The 13,419-nt window shown below is 43.4% G+C and overlaps 1 protein-coding gene across 2 annotated transcripts; it reads left to right on the top strand.

Annotated features, from left to right (window-relative positions):
* Positions 1-3,067: 3,067 nt before the first annotated feature.
* ZNF200 (zinc finger protein 200) lies at positions 3,068-13,419 on the top strand. 2 transcript variants are annotated; one of them, XM_032850081.1, is made up of 5 exons: positions 3,068-3,167; positions 3,888-4,218; positions 4,823-4,914; positions 5,250-5,370; positions 12,403-13,419. In XM_032850081.1, exons 2-5 carry the CDS (start codon positions 3,972-3,974, stop codon positions 13,152-13,154), a joined length of 1,212 nt encoding a protein of 403 aa, XP_032705972.1. In that variant the 5' UTR covers positions 3,068-3,167; positions 3,888-3,971; the 3' UTR covers positions 13,155-13,419. The 2 variants fall into 2 exon arrangements, with proteins under 2 accessions (XP_032705972.1, XP_032705973.1); XM_032850082.1 differs by lacking the exon at positions 3,068-3,167 and having other exon boundaries at positions 3,506-4,218.

Genomic DNA, 13,419 nt, shown 5'->3' with positions numbered 1-13,419 from the left:
AAAAATTCTGTCCTGATCTGTATCTGAAGATCTGTTCTAGTTCACAGAGATCCCCTCTATCATCCCCTATGTAAAGAGCTGTAAAGAGAAAGGATGTAAGGGGATGAAAGAATCAGATGAAGATTAAACACTAAACCCCTCCTACCCCAACTCATCTTTCCATCTGCACTCTAGAGCCTAGACTGGACTCAGCTTCTCCATGACTGTGGTCCTGGTTTCTTCAACGGAGCTTGTTCTACCCACATAATCCATCCTCTGACAGAGATCGTGTGCTCTATCTGCTTAGCTGTTCCCAATTCTTCCTTGCTATAACCCTTCCATAAACAGCTTCCTGTATTTTTTAAAAGATTTTATTTATTTATTTATTTGTCAGAGACAGAGGGAGAGAGAGAGCGAGCGAGCACAGGCAGACAGAGGCAGAGGGAGAAGCAGGCTCCCTGCCGAGCAAGGAGCCCGATGTGGGACTCGATCCCAGGACGCTGGGATCATGACCTGAGCCGAAGGCAGCCGCTTAACCAACTGAGCCACCCAGGCGTCCCACAGCTTCCTGTATTTTTTCCAACATCTCCCTATACACATATTTTTCCCCGTTATTCCTAAATTGGCTCCAGAATGTGAAATATCTGATAAAACTTGCTACAGGGGGCCATATGATCCTTCAGAAAGATTCAATAATGTTTCATGCCCAAAGCAATGTTTGTCATTTAAAATTTTTTGCTTATTGAATACAGATATAATGGGGTTTTACCTATGTTTTAATTTATTTCATTATCTGTTAGTGAGGCTGTGAATTTTCAATGTGGACTTCTACCTTTTGCTTCATTCTACAGAATGAAGCCTCTTTGACTATTTGCTATGTGGAATCTAGATATTGAACTTAGTTGTCTTTAGTACTTCTTCAAAAATATTTTATTATTTAATTTTATTTATTTGTCAGAGAAGCAGGCTCCCCGCTAAGCAAGGACCCAATGCAAGACTCAATCCCAGGATCATGAGATCATGACCTGAGCCAAAGGCAGATGCTTAACCCACTGAGCCATCCAGGCGCCCCTCAAAAATATTTTGCATACTAAACATCAGTATTTGTACGATGAAAATTTCCATCTGGTGTTTTTTTTTTTCAATTGAGATATAATTCACAAACCATAAAATTCACCCCTTTAAAGTGCAGAGTTAAGTGGGTTTTAGCAAATTCAGAATGTGGAAATATCACCACTAAATCCAGAACATTTTCCTCACCCCTAAAATAAGCCCTGCATCCACTGGCAGTCACTTGCCACTCTCCCCTTCTCCCAGCCCCTGGCAACTACTATCCTATTTTTGTCTCTATGGATTTGCCTATTCTGAACATTTCATGCAAGCAGAATCACACAGTATGAGGTCTTCTGTGACTGACTCCTTCCACTTGGCATAATGTTTTTGAGATCCATCCATGTTGCAGCATATACTAGTACTCATTCATTTCTTATTCATTATATGGATATACTACATCTTGTTTAACCACTTATCAGGGTTTTTTAAAGATTTATTTTTGAGAGAGAGAGAGCGAGAGCATGTGCATGAGCTGGGTGGGGGAGGAGTTGGGGGGGTCGCTGAGGGAGACAGAGTCTCCACCCATCAGGGAGCCTAACTGGGGACTCAATCCCAGGACCCTGAGATCATGACCTGAGCTGAAGGCAGATGCTTAACCGACTGAGTTACCCAACCTGCCCCAACATTAAATTAATGTTCTTTTGTATTCTCTTATTGGTTATTAAATTCCACTTTTTGTACATAGTATAAGGACACATGCTGTCTTTCCAGAAGAGTAGACAATTTTTGCTAGCACCATCTATTTTACACTAAGTTGAAATGCTACCCTTTCACATAGGTCCATGTACATTCAGATCAACTTTAGCACTTACTATTCTTTTCTGATCTACTTATTGACGTCTGGTTCAAACCACGCTGCTTTGATTCAAGTAGTTTTTGTTACTGTTGTTTTTGGCTTTTGATGTCTGGAAAAGCAAGTATCCCTTATTTTTAGAAAAACTTTTGGTACCACACAGTTTTGACACTAGTCTTGTAACATGTTTTAAAACATGGCTAAATGAGTCACCTAGAGTTAGTTAGCGTTAAGGGAAAAAACCATCCATCTATACTTTTACTTTGGTCATCCAGCGGGAGGCAGGCGTTACATAGAAGAATAAAGCGCTCCCTGCCCCGGGGCTGTCACAACGCTGATCAGTGCTTCACTGGGGAATGAACCGAGAATGGAAACAACGCAGGGACAAAGGGCGGTTAGACCTCCCTGAGAGGCTGGGGACGGAAACGAAGGCGACTGGAGAATGATCACCAGGATTTCCCAGAAAACAAGACGGCCCATTCAGACCGCAAGGTAGAAGGTGGCAAGCGGGGGAGGGGAAGGTCGCCAGGTTCTGATCTATGGGCCGCCCTTACCGGAAGGGACAGCTGTGACAGGACCCAGAACCGGGCACAGACCCTGACACGCCACCCACTCACCGCCTGAGCGGTCCTTCGACAGACCCAGGATGCTGCGGCGGAGACAGCCGCAGCCTCTCTCAGATCTTCCGGTCCGAGAGGCAGCCCACTTCCTGTCGAGCCCCGGAAAGCGGGATGGAGTCGGGGTGGGACTGTCCCGCCCCAACCGCCGCGCCTGGCGGCCTCCCAGTGGCTGTTCGGAGCCGAACTACATTTCCCAGCAGGCGGTGGAGCGACACAGCTAGTATCTGGAGAGGAGCCAGCCCGTCATGGAGGATTGGAGCCTACCTTCTGCTTTCCGTCTTCCAGATAGAGCCACAGAAACAGCGGCTGCCGCCAGCCCGTTCTCCCTCTGGCGCTGAGAGCGCTGCCTGTCGTCCTCGAGCGTCGCCTTCTCAAGCACAGCCCACCCGCTCCGAGCGGGGAGACCAGGCTTCCGCACTGGAAACGAGGCACCGGTTGTGACGTCACGGCTGCGGGGGCGTCCGGCCTCCCAGAAGGCACCGTGTCCAGGCCGTCCTCCCCAACTGACGGCGCCTCAAGCCAATAGTCGCCGGCGGACTGTGAGGACACTCCGAAGGGCGAGGGGAGGGCTCGGCGTCTCGCGCCTCATTTCCCGGTCTCTCTGCGCCGGGGGCTCTGAGCCGTCCCCTGCGAGCACCCAGGGGCGGCAGAGCCCCTGAGAGGTGAGGGGCTCCGCGAGGGCGGGAAGCGGGCAGAGGTGGCCTCTTGGGGAGCATAGCTTGGTCTGTTGCTAGGGGAGCCGGGCCAGCTAGGGAGCCGGAAACACTGCGGGCAATGCTGCCGTCTGGGCTTTGTGATAAAGGTACCCCTTGGCCGGTGGGAGAGGCTCCGGAATGGGCCTGGCCAGCTGGGCCCCCTGGGCTGTCCCTCGCCGCTCTTAGCAAGGCTTCCACGAAAGGAGTCAGCAGGCCGTGTATGGGCTTCTCATGCGGTCTTGCGTTTGCTCCTCGAGCGATCCACTGCCCCCCGCCCCGCAAGGACACCCGAGGGACTCGCGGTCCAAGGTGCGCAGTTCGGCTTCATTTAATGACCAAGCCAACTTCTAAGCGGATGCCCTCGGTACTGGACCCCAGGTTTCCTGTCTTCTAGCCCATTGCCCTTCCTACCAGCAGGAGTTAAACCGCTCTTCCCAGTGGAATTTGCACTTCATGTATGTTCTCAGGAGGGTGACCCCTGGGGTTTGGACATCCTCCAGCTTTCGTTCTCAGAGCTTCCTCTCAGGCCTTGCTAGGAGTGTCTAGTTCAGGGACCTTCCGTTTGCGTTCGGAGTTCCTCACCCCAGCTTGTCTTTCCTTCCGCTTTAAATCTCATGTGGCCCCACTGTCCAGGCTGTATATTGGACCTGGTTTTTGTGGGTAAACCATGGTTTCTCTCGTCTGCAGCTCGGCTCCCTGACAGATTTTCTTCAGTAAGAGGTGACTCCCGAAGCTCTGCGAAACGAGTGTGGTGTGTGATTGCAAGGCGCGATGGCTGCAAAAGTGGTTCCAATGCCCCTAAAGCCTAAGCGGTCCTTTATACTGAGAGTTCCTCCGGACTCCAAGCTGGGCCAAGACCTACTTCGGGATGCTACTAGTGGGCCCAAGACCATCCACCAGCTGGTTCTGGAGCACTTCCTCACCTTCTTGCCCAAGCCAAGCCTGGTCCAGCCCAATCAGAAAGTCAAGGAGACCTTGGTTATTATGAAGGATGTGAGCTCAAACTTTCAGAACAGATGTAAGAAGCACACGCTGTTTCACTAGAAGAGAAGGGACTGGTAGTAGGGGCAGACATAGGTTTTTATGTTAGTGATGAATTCAGGTTAGGATAGTGGGTATTGAAAAAAGTTGATTCTAACGTCAGCATGTTGGGGAGAGGGAGTGCTCGTGCTCAAGCTGGAACTGGAGTGCCTTGCTGGGTGTGTGTAAACCCATAGAACAAACATAGTGTCATTTTTTTACCCAAACGTTGGGAGGGTGTTTATCATTTTAGGATAAAGAAATGTGGATGAATTGTTGAATTGACTGCAGTTTATGTGGAATTTTGGAAATTTTGTGCTTGTGGGCATCTTCGGACATTACCCTCCTCTAGCCTTCCCTTTAGTAGTAATGGGAATTTTAAAAGTTTTTAAGAGAATCATTCTTTTCATAATGAGGAGACCCTATATAGGTTCAAGACTCTGTGGTTTATGGCTTGAACTCTTCCTGGGCTCACAGAAGCAAAAAAAAATCCATGAATTGCCTTCGGAAGGCGTGAGGACAGTGTGGCCTAAGGTGTGGTTAGGGGTTCCCATATTAGAGCCACTGATTTTTCCATTAACTACAGCTTCCTCTTTACCCAGTGCAACCTCATCCCATGGTGAAGATTCTGCCCAGAGAAGGAATCCAGCAGAAACAGGACACAGTGTCTCTGTATTTGAAAACTGAGCCTGAGGTGGGTTTGGTTTTCCCATCCACTGTTTTGAGTACCTCACCTTCTCTGCTCAGCAATCCCTGCTCAGCCAACCCATGTATAAAAATACATTCTTGGGAGTCCGTAAGGAGAGTGGGCTCGTTTTTCACTGCCTCCTTGGATATTTCTCTTCTGCTTGTCCTTTGGCTCCTGTCTCAGCCTGGCTCTCTGGTCCGTGCTGCAGCTGTGTGGAATTTATAGACCCCTTTCACCTTCCCTTCCCTGATCGCTGGGCTTCGGTCTTTTTTGCCAGCAGAGCTATAAAAGAACCAAAGAACCTCTGTTATTAAGAGGAAGGGGGCCTTTTGCTGTTTCAGGAACTGGTGGTCCTTGAGGACTTGAATGTATTTCACTCCCAAGAAGAATGTGTGAGCCTGGATGCTGCTCAACAGCCCACCTCAGAGAAGGAAGACAATGTCGGGGAGATGATGTTACTGGGTGAGAGATCTTGTGTGTTCATACTGAATGCTGTGGAAAAAGCATGTTCTGTTTTGTCAGATTTTTTTTTTTTAAAGATTTTATTTATTTATTTGACAGAGAGAGATCACAAGTAGACAGAGAAGCAGGCAGAGAGAGAGAGGGAAGCAGACTCCCTGCTGAGCAGGGAGCCCGATGCGGGACTCGATCCCAGGACCCTGAGATCATGACCTGAGCCGAAGGCAGCGGCTTAACCCACTGAGCCACCCAGGCGCCCCTGTTTTGTCAGATTTTTTAAAGACCTGACCGACACTATCTAAGTACACGGTCACACACGTTTCATTTTTGTTCTATCCCATGTGGCAGAGCCTGCACCAGTTGTGGTGGCCATTTTTCCTGTATCTTTAGGGCAGCAGGGGTGGAGGAGACATGTTTTGGTAAGAAAGACCTGCGGCTGATGTCCTGACATCAAACATTCAAACAGATAGAAAAATGCAGGCTGATTGTTTCTGAGTCCATTTTCTGCATTTAGTGCTAGTCCCTCAACAGGTGTATTTTAAATTAGTGTTTTCATTGGACCCATGACTCTTTTAAGTCTTTTTTTTCCCCTTGATGTCTAGTAGCTATGAAGTCTACTAGTGTGAATGCAAATACATCCCATGTTGATGGGAATACTATATAGCACTTACTAAGCACCCATGTGCCATTATGTACGAGGCACTAGTCTAAGTGCTTTGCATGCCTTTATTATCACATACATCGCTCACAAAAGTACTGTAGAATATACGAATTATTACTATTTTACAAATGACAGAACTAAAGCAGAAACATATTAAGAAATTGCTAAAGGTTGGGCAACCTTCTTGGGTCCCTCCCTCTTCAGGAGCTTCATACTATTGCTCAATAAACTTTGCGTTCCTTCCCAACAAAACAAAACAAAAAAGAAAAGAAAAAAGAAATTGCTAAAGTCACACAGCAGTAGGTAGCAGAGCAGGGATTTGGACTCAGGAATTCTAATATTAGAGCTTGCAATCTTAGATCTTAGCCCAGAATTACACTGCCTTCCTGCTGCATTTCTCATAATTTTTTCAGTGAATTGTCTATATGGTTGGTGAATGGGGCGTTCTTTCATTTGTCCTTATTTGCCAGTAATGGTTAAAAACTATTCTTATATGAGAATACTACATACAAACTCATCTGGCAGCAGCTTCTCTGTAAGCTGCTAAGAGATGATTCAGCCTTTTTCTACAAATACACTGCTAACCTAGAGTCAGGGGCCCTCAGAAATCATTTTACCAAGTGCCTTATTACTTTTTACTTTGCCTTCAGGGCTGTTTGCTTCTGAGGCTTAAGTGGAGCAGAAAGTGGGTTTTGTGAGTTGCCTGGGGTAACAAAATAAAAATCCATGACTGTTGAATTCCGTAGTTGTCTTACATTGTGTGGTCAGGGTAGTGTGGTACACAGAGAGCCTGGTTAATTTCCCACAGGTTATTCTATGTAATATTTTTTAAGATTTTATGTATTGTGTGTGTGTGTGTGTGTGTGTGTGTGTGTGTTTGTACACACTTAGTGATTGAGTAACCAATTGTAAACTCTATGCCCAATGTGGGGCTCCAGCTTACGACCTGAGAACAAGCATGTTCTACTAACTGAGCTAGCCAAGCAACCCTAATATTTTCTTATTTTAGAGAGAAGCATAAACAGCTCACATTTATTACACTGAGTTTTTCTTTGGTAAAATTAGCATTTATTTTAGATGACTGGTTGGTGGGTATGTTGCTAATTCCAGGATCACTTTGGTCATGGACCCTGAGGCTCTCAGGCCCAATCGTCAACCATACCCGAAAGCTGATGATTTAAACCAACATTTAATATATGCTACTTGCTGTGTACTTAGGCAGAGTTGGATTCTGGAGTTGATTATCATTGGGTTAAAATGATACATAGTGCTCCATTCCTGCCCACTAAAGCTTCCAATTTGTTTTTAAAAGATAAGTCATTCACATATTCACATAAAAAGATAACCATTATGAAACCATTATAGCCATAAAGAGCTATGATAAGGTCAAGATAGGATTTGGACCCAGGAGCAGAGTTTGCAAGAAGATAGAATTGATTTTAGATGAGATTGAATCCATGACAGGAAATAAAGTGAGATTATTCTCCAGGCACTTGGACGTTAGGAACTGGAGGTCACATGTAAAGATGTAGAGATTTGGGAGTCATCAGTATATAGCTGACATTTGAAATAGTAACATTAAGTAGTGTGAAAAGGGAAAAGTGTGAGGGAATGAACCTTGTAGTTATAGGAATCACAGAAGAATCCTTGGCGGAGGAAAGAAAGTGTGTCTCAGTTCAAGTGAATCACATAAAACAACTGAAAATGTAGAACACTTGAATTTTCAAAGTGGTCATATCTGCCCTCTACTATGGTAAGAGAGTATAAGCCTTTTCAAGATTAATGCACATTGACTACATACTGCACAACAAAGACAAACTCAATAGATTCCAGAAAGTGGAAATAACACAACAGGATCTATCACAGTGCGGTACAATGAGAAAGTAATAATGAAACTGGAAAAAAAAAAAGTTCCCTTCACTGAGAAATGATTATTAAGAACATTGGGCCACAGGAGAAATACAAATTAAAATTACACAATTTTTCTAGGGGTGCCTGGGTGGCTCAGTCAGTTAAGAGTCTGCCTTCAGCTCAGGTCCTGGTTCCAGGGTCCTGGGCTTGAGCCCCGCATTGGGCTCCCAGCTCAGTGGGGAGCCTGCTTCACCCTCTCCCTCTCCCCCTGGTTGTGCTTGCTTGCTGTCTCTCTCTCTCCCTCCCCCTCTCTCTGTCAAATAAATAAATAAAATCTTTAAAGAAAAATAAATTTTAAAAAATTACTTAATTATCCTGGAATATACCTTGTTTCAGAATCTATAGTACAACACAGAAGTAGATTTGAACCAATGGGAAGGAATATCATGTTGACTAGGAAAATTTAACATTAAAACATCAGTTCTCCCCAAGTCGGTTTATGAAGTAAATGTAATCCCTTTAAAAATACCAGTAGGATTTATTTCCCCTGGAAGTAGATAATCTGATCTCTAATTCAATTGGAAAAATAAACACAAATAACCAGGAAAATTGAAAAGAAGAGCAATGGAAAGGAAGGGGCTCTTAAAGGTGTTGGGACAACTCAGCCTTTTGGCGAATCATACCCTACTTTGCACACCAAGAAAAAGCCCCAGCAGATAAGCTTAGGAATACAAATGACCCATAAACACATGAAAAGATGTCCAGCCCTACTCTTAATTAGAAATGCAGATTAAACTTCTACCAGGTTACCGCCTTTTTTCATCTATAAGATTTCTAGAAATCAGAAACTTAACACATTGGTAGTGAGGTTGTTGGGAGAAAGGTGTAATCCTGGTGGACGTGTAGAATGGGACACTCCCTATATATGGGAATCTGATTACCAGTATTAAAGATGCATTTACCTTTGATCCAGCAGTTCCACTTCTGTGAATCTAGCCTACAGATAACAGCGCACTTTCAAAATAATATGCAAATGAGGTTATTCATTGTAGTACTGATTGTGAAACTGTTGGTGAAAACTGTAGTACTGTTTGTGAAAAGATTGAAAACAATCCAAGTGTCTCTGCAGGGGGCTAGTTGAATATGATGTGTCCACACAGCAAACCATGGTAATCGCCATGCACTGGAATGTAATGATCAAAATAAAGCAAGTAGCAGACATATACATAGCTTACTATCCTTTATATAAAAAAAGGGAAGAAAGGAAAATCTATCATCTATGGAAGAATAAAAAGAAACTAATAAAAACTGCTACCTATCTGGGTGGTGAGTAGAATGGATGGGGACAGGGACTAGAGTAAGACTTCTTAGCATTTATCTTTTCATATTTAGATTTTGTAACCATATGAACTATATATTAGCTACTAAAAATTTTTTTTTATCTTAAAAATTAGTCCACTGGGGCTCCTGGGTGGCTCAGGCAGTTGAACATCCAGTTCTTGATTTCAGCTCAGGTCATGATCTCAGTGTTGTGTGAGATCAAGCCCCACTTTGGGCTCCATGCTAGGCATGGAGGTTGCTGATTCTCCCTCTCTTTCTGCTCCTTTCCCTTCCAACCCGCCCCCATCCCTGCTCATGCTCTCTCACACGTGCGTTTTGTCAAATAAATGAAAAAATCTTGAAAAAAAAAAAAAGAACAAAATAGGGAAACCTGCTGTCACTATTAATATCAACTGGATAAAGCAAATAGATAAGAGGTTAAGAAGAGTAAATCTTGGGGTGCCTGAGGGACATATTTGGGTTGAGCATCTGCCTTTGGCTCAGTTCATGGTCCCAGGGTCAGGGGATGGAGACCCACATCAGGCTTCCTGCTCAGCAGGGAGCCTGCTTCTCTCCCTCCTCCCTGCTTGTGCTCTCTCTTATTATCTCTGTCGCTATCTCTGTCTCTCTTTCTCAAATAAATAAGTAATATCTTTTAAAAAAAAGAATAAGAGGGGCGCCTGGGTGGCTCAGTGGGTTAAAGCCTCTGCCTTCGGCTCAGGTCACGATCCCAGAGTCCTGGGATCGAGTCAGGCTCCCTGCTCAGTGGGAAGTCTGCTTCTCCCTCTCCTGATCCCCCTGCTTGTGTTCCCTCTCTTGCTGTCTCTCTCTCTGTAATACAGTAAAATCTTTAACAAAATAAAAAAGTAAACCACAGATGTTTTACTGGTAAATAAAGATTTTTTTTAAACTGGAGAAACGCAAGTCTAAATGCGAAAACTAAAATCATGTAAAGATAGCAGTGCCCCAAATTTATTTATACTAAATACATTAAGAGTCAAACTTTTAAAAAGGATATTCTTACTGATTTTTACCAATATTACACATTACAAACCATAACTTACAGTGTGATATTAAGCTCCAAATGTATTAAGAGTTAAGTATAAATATAAGTCATAAAGGAATAAAGGAATACCTAGAAATAAAGGAATACCTAGAAAATAGAAAATTTATCAGATTTTGATACTTTTATATGATTTTAAGTTGTGGAGTTACAGAGGAAGACTTCAGTTAAATATTTGTATCAGTTGGGGCGCCTGGGTGGCTGAGTGGGTTAAGCCGCTGCCTTCGGCTCAGGTCATGATCTCGGAGTCCTGGGACCGAGCCCCGCATCGGGCTCTCTGCTCAGCAGGGAGCCTGCTTCCTCCTCTCTCTCTGCCTGCCTTTCTGCCTGCTTGTGATCTCTCTATCAAATAAATAAATAAAAATCTTAAAAAAAAATATTTGTATCAGTAGTGATTGACTCAGATTAAGATTTGCTATATGTAAAATTTATTTAAATTTCTAAAAGTCTCAGCCCAATAAATTAGTAGATTGTACTAATACTAAAGTACAAAAAAAGCTAGAATGAGAAACCATTTTATACCCACTACATGATTTTAAGTTCAATCTAATGCTGGCAAAATTAGGTAAAATTGATACCCACATGTTGATGGTAGTATTAAAACTGGTAAGCTGCTTTTGAAAGAAGTGTGGGAATCTCCGTCAAGAGCTGCGATAAGTATTGCCATTTACTTCGACCCAGCATTTCTTTCTTTCTTTCTTTTTAAAGATTTATTTATGTATTTATTTGACAGATGGAGATCACAAGTGGGCAGAGAGGCAGGCAGAGAAAGGGGGGGGGGGATGCAGGCTCCCCACGGAGCAGAGAGCCTGATGTGGGGCTCGATCCCAGGACCCCAGGACCACGACCTGAGCTGAAAGCAGAGGCCCTACCCCACTGAGCCACCCAGGCACCCACAACCCAGCATTTAATTACCTAAGGGAATGAATGAAAAAGAAAATGCTTTAGTGTGAAACTGTCAAGTCCAGCAAAGACGTGTATTCCGTGCTGTGGTCAGCCACATATCAAAGTGGTTGATTTAACCCTTTATTTTCAGCACGTTGCCCGGAGTTTTGGGGGTCCCTTTTCACCCCATGTTTTCATGGCATACTTTTTTTTTTTAACTTTGTTATCAAGTCTTTATAATCTGTTATTTTACACAGACTCCTTTCAGAGGTATAAATACACAAAGTCTACAAATCATAAGTGTTCACCTTTGATTTTCACAAAATGTATACATTTGTCTAATTACCATTCAAAATGACTATTCCTAGCACCCCAGAAGTCCTTCTTGTGCCCATTGCCTAATTACTATTCCCTGTTCCCCTAAAGAGACCACATTGATTCCCATCATACTTTAGTTTTATTATTTGTGGTCATCACTGTAATGCCCAAATAATCACCAACGGAGTGAATGTGATGTGCCTTAATTATTTCTGATCATTTGAATTGTTCCCAGTTTTTCACTATATAGGATATTACATACAGTATTATCTAATCTTGTAATATGATAGTATTAAATGTAGTGAAAACCTAGAAATAACTCACCTCACCGTTCACTTACTAGCCTCCAAAAGAGTATGAGTGGTACCATTTAGTATTTATGTCCTTCATCCCTTGGTCCTTAGCTCACTGATCTACATAGAATATAATAAGATCAATATGCACTTGTTGAGTAATTACTGCCTATTCAGAAAGCAAACATGAAATCTTTCAGTGTAGTCCCACTCATTTCATTTAAAAAGGGGGGGGGGCTGTGTGCTCACATTGCATAGTAAGATTTATCAGTCATATATTCCACCCGCGATAAGAGCAGAAAAGGAGTATTGATAATGATTATTTGCTAGTCCTCAGATTTCTGACACTCAAGATTATTTTTTTTAAGATCTTATTTATTTATTTGTCAAAGAGAGAGGACAAGCAGGCAGAGTGGCAGGCAGGCAGAGGTGGAGAGAGAAGCAGGCTCCCTGCAGAGCAAGGAGCCCGATGTGGGACTCGGTCCCAGGACCTTGGGATCACGACCCGAGCCAAAGGCAGTGGCCTAACCAACTGAGCCACCCAGGCATCCCTCAAGATTATTTTTTAATGAGAAATCTAACTTGTTTTTCCCTGCCTGGTGTCGTATCCCTCAAAAGTTACTAAATTCTTTTTGTTTCCACAGTCAATGATGTTAATCCTGAGAGTGAAGATCTTCAGAAAGAAACTGTAGAGAATGAAGATCATAGAGAAGAGATTTCAGATTGTGATGAAGTAGATCGTTCTGTGGTCTCTGAGGAATCTCCATATTGCCATAAAGAAAGACTTAATACATCTATTCCCAAGCAAAGGAAAATGAGAAATCTTCTAGTTACCATTGAAAATGATACTCCACTAGAGGAACTCTCAAAATATGTGGATATCAATGTGATTGCACTTACCCGAAATCGGAGAACAAGAAGATGGTACACTTGTCCACTGTGTGGGAAACAGTTTAATGAAAGTTCTTACCTTATTTCCCACCAGAGGACTCACACTGGAGAAAAACCCTATGACTGTAGTCACTGTGGGAAAAGCTTCAATCATAAAACAAACCTTAATAAACATGAGCGAATCCATACAGGAGAGAAACCTTATTCATGTTCTCAATGTGGGAAAAACTTTCGTCAAAACTCTCATCGGAGTCGCCATGAAGGAATCCATATAAGGGAGAAGATATTTAAGTGTCCAGAATGTGGGAAAACCTTCCCAGAGAACAAAGAATTTGTGCTTCATCTGCAGAGTCATGAGGCTGAAAGGCCATACAGTTGCAAAAAATGTGGGAGAAGATTTGGTCGGCTGTCCAACTGCACCCGGCATGAAAAAACCCACTCAGCATGTAAGACCCGAAAGCAGAAATGGGATCAAGAAAGGTCTGATGATCCTGCCTCAACCTGAAATGTTTCATAAGGAACTCTGAATTCCCTGGCTGTCAGAAAAGATGCAGAAATGGGAAAACCTCATTAAAGCCAAAATTGGATAAATACCCATCTTGGCTAAAACCTCCAATTTTTAGAAAATTCACAGGGAAGAAAACATCCTCAAGGGCTATACCTCAGTTAGCATCCACACTTTCTGGATAAAGGAGCTTTCTTCTGTGAACTTATACAACATTGTAGAGGCCACAGATCCCTTTCCCACAATGGCTTTGAATAGGACTCTG

The sequence above is a fragment of the Lontra canadensis genome, unplaced genomic scaffold (assembly GCF_010015895.1).
Source record: "Lontra canadensis isolate GAN:19392208 unplaced genomic scaffold, GSC_riverotter_1.0 scaffold305, whole genome shotgun sequence".
NCBI classification, from domain to species: Eukaryota; Metazoa; Chordata; class Mammalia; order Carnivora; family Mustelidae; genus Lontra; species Lontra canadensis.
This window is presented reverse-complemented; position numbering and strand designations above follow the sequence as displayed.

Bases quoted from the DNA above. Each gene is read 5' to 3' on its own strand.
- ZNF200 (XM_032850081.1), top strand. From the start codon at position 3,972: ATGGCTGCAAAAGTGGTTCCAATGCCCCTAAAGCCTAAGCGGTCCTTT. The intron at 4,219-4,822 runs GTAAGAAGCACA...CTCTTTACCCAG, and splicing joins CTCAAACTTTCAGAACAGAT to TGCAACCTCATCCCATGGTG. The intron at 5,371-12,402 runs GTGAGAGATCTT...TTGTTTCCACAG, and splicing joins CGGGGAGATGATGTTACTGG to TCAATGATGTTAATCCTGAG.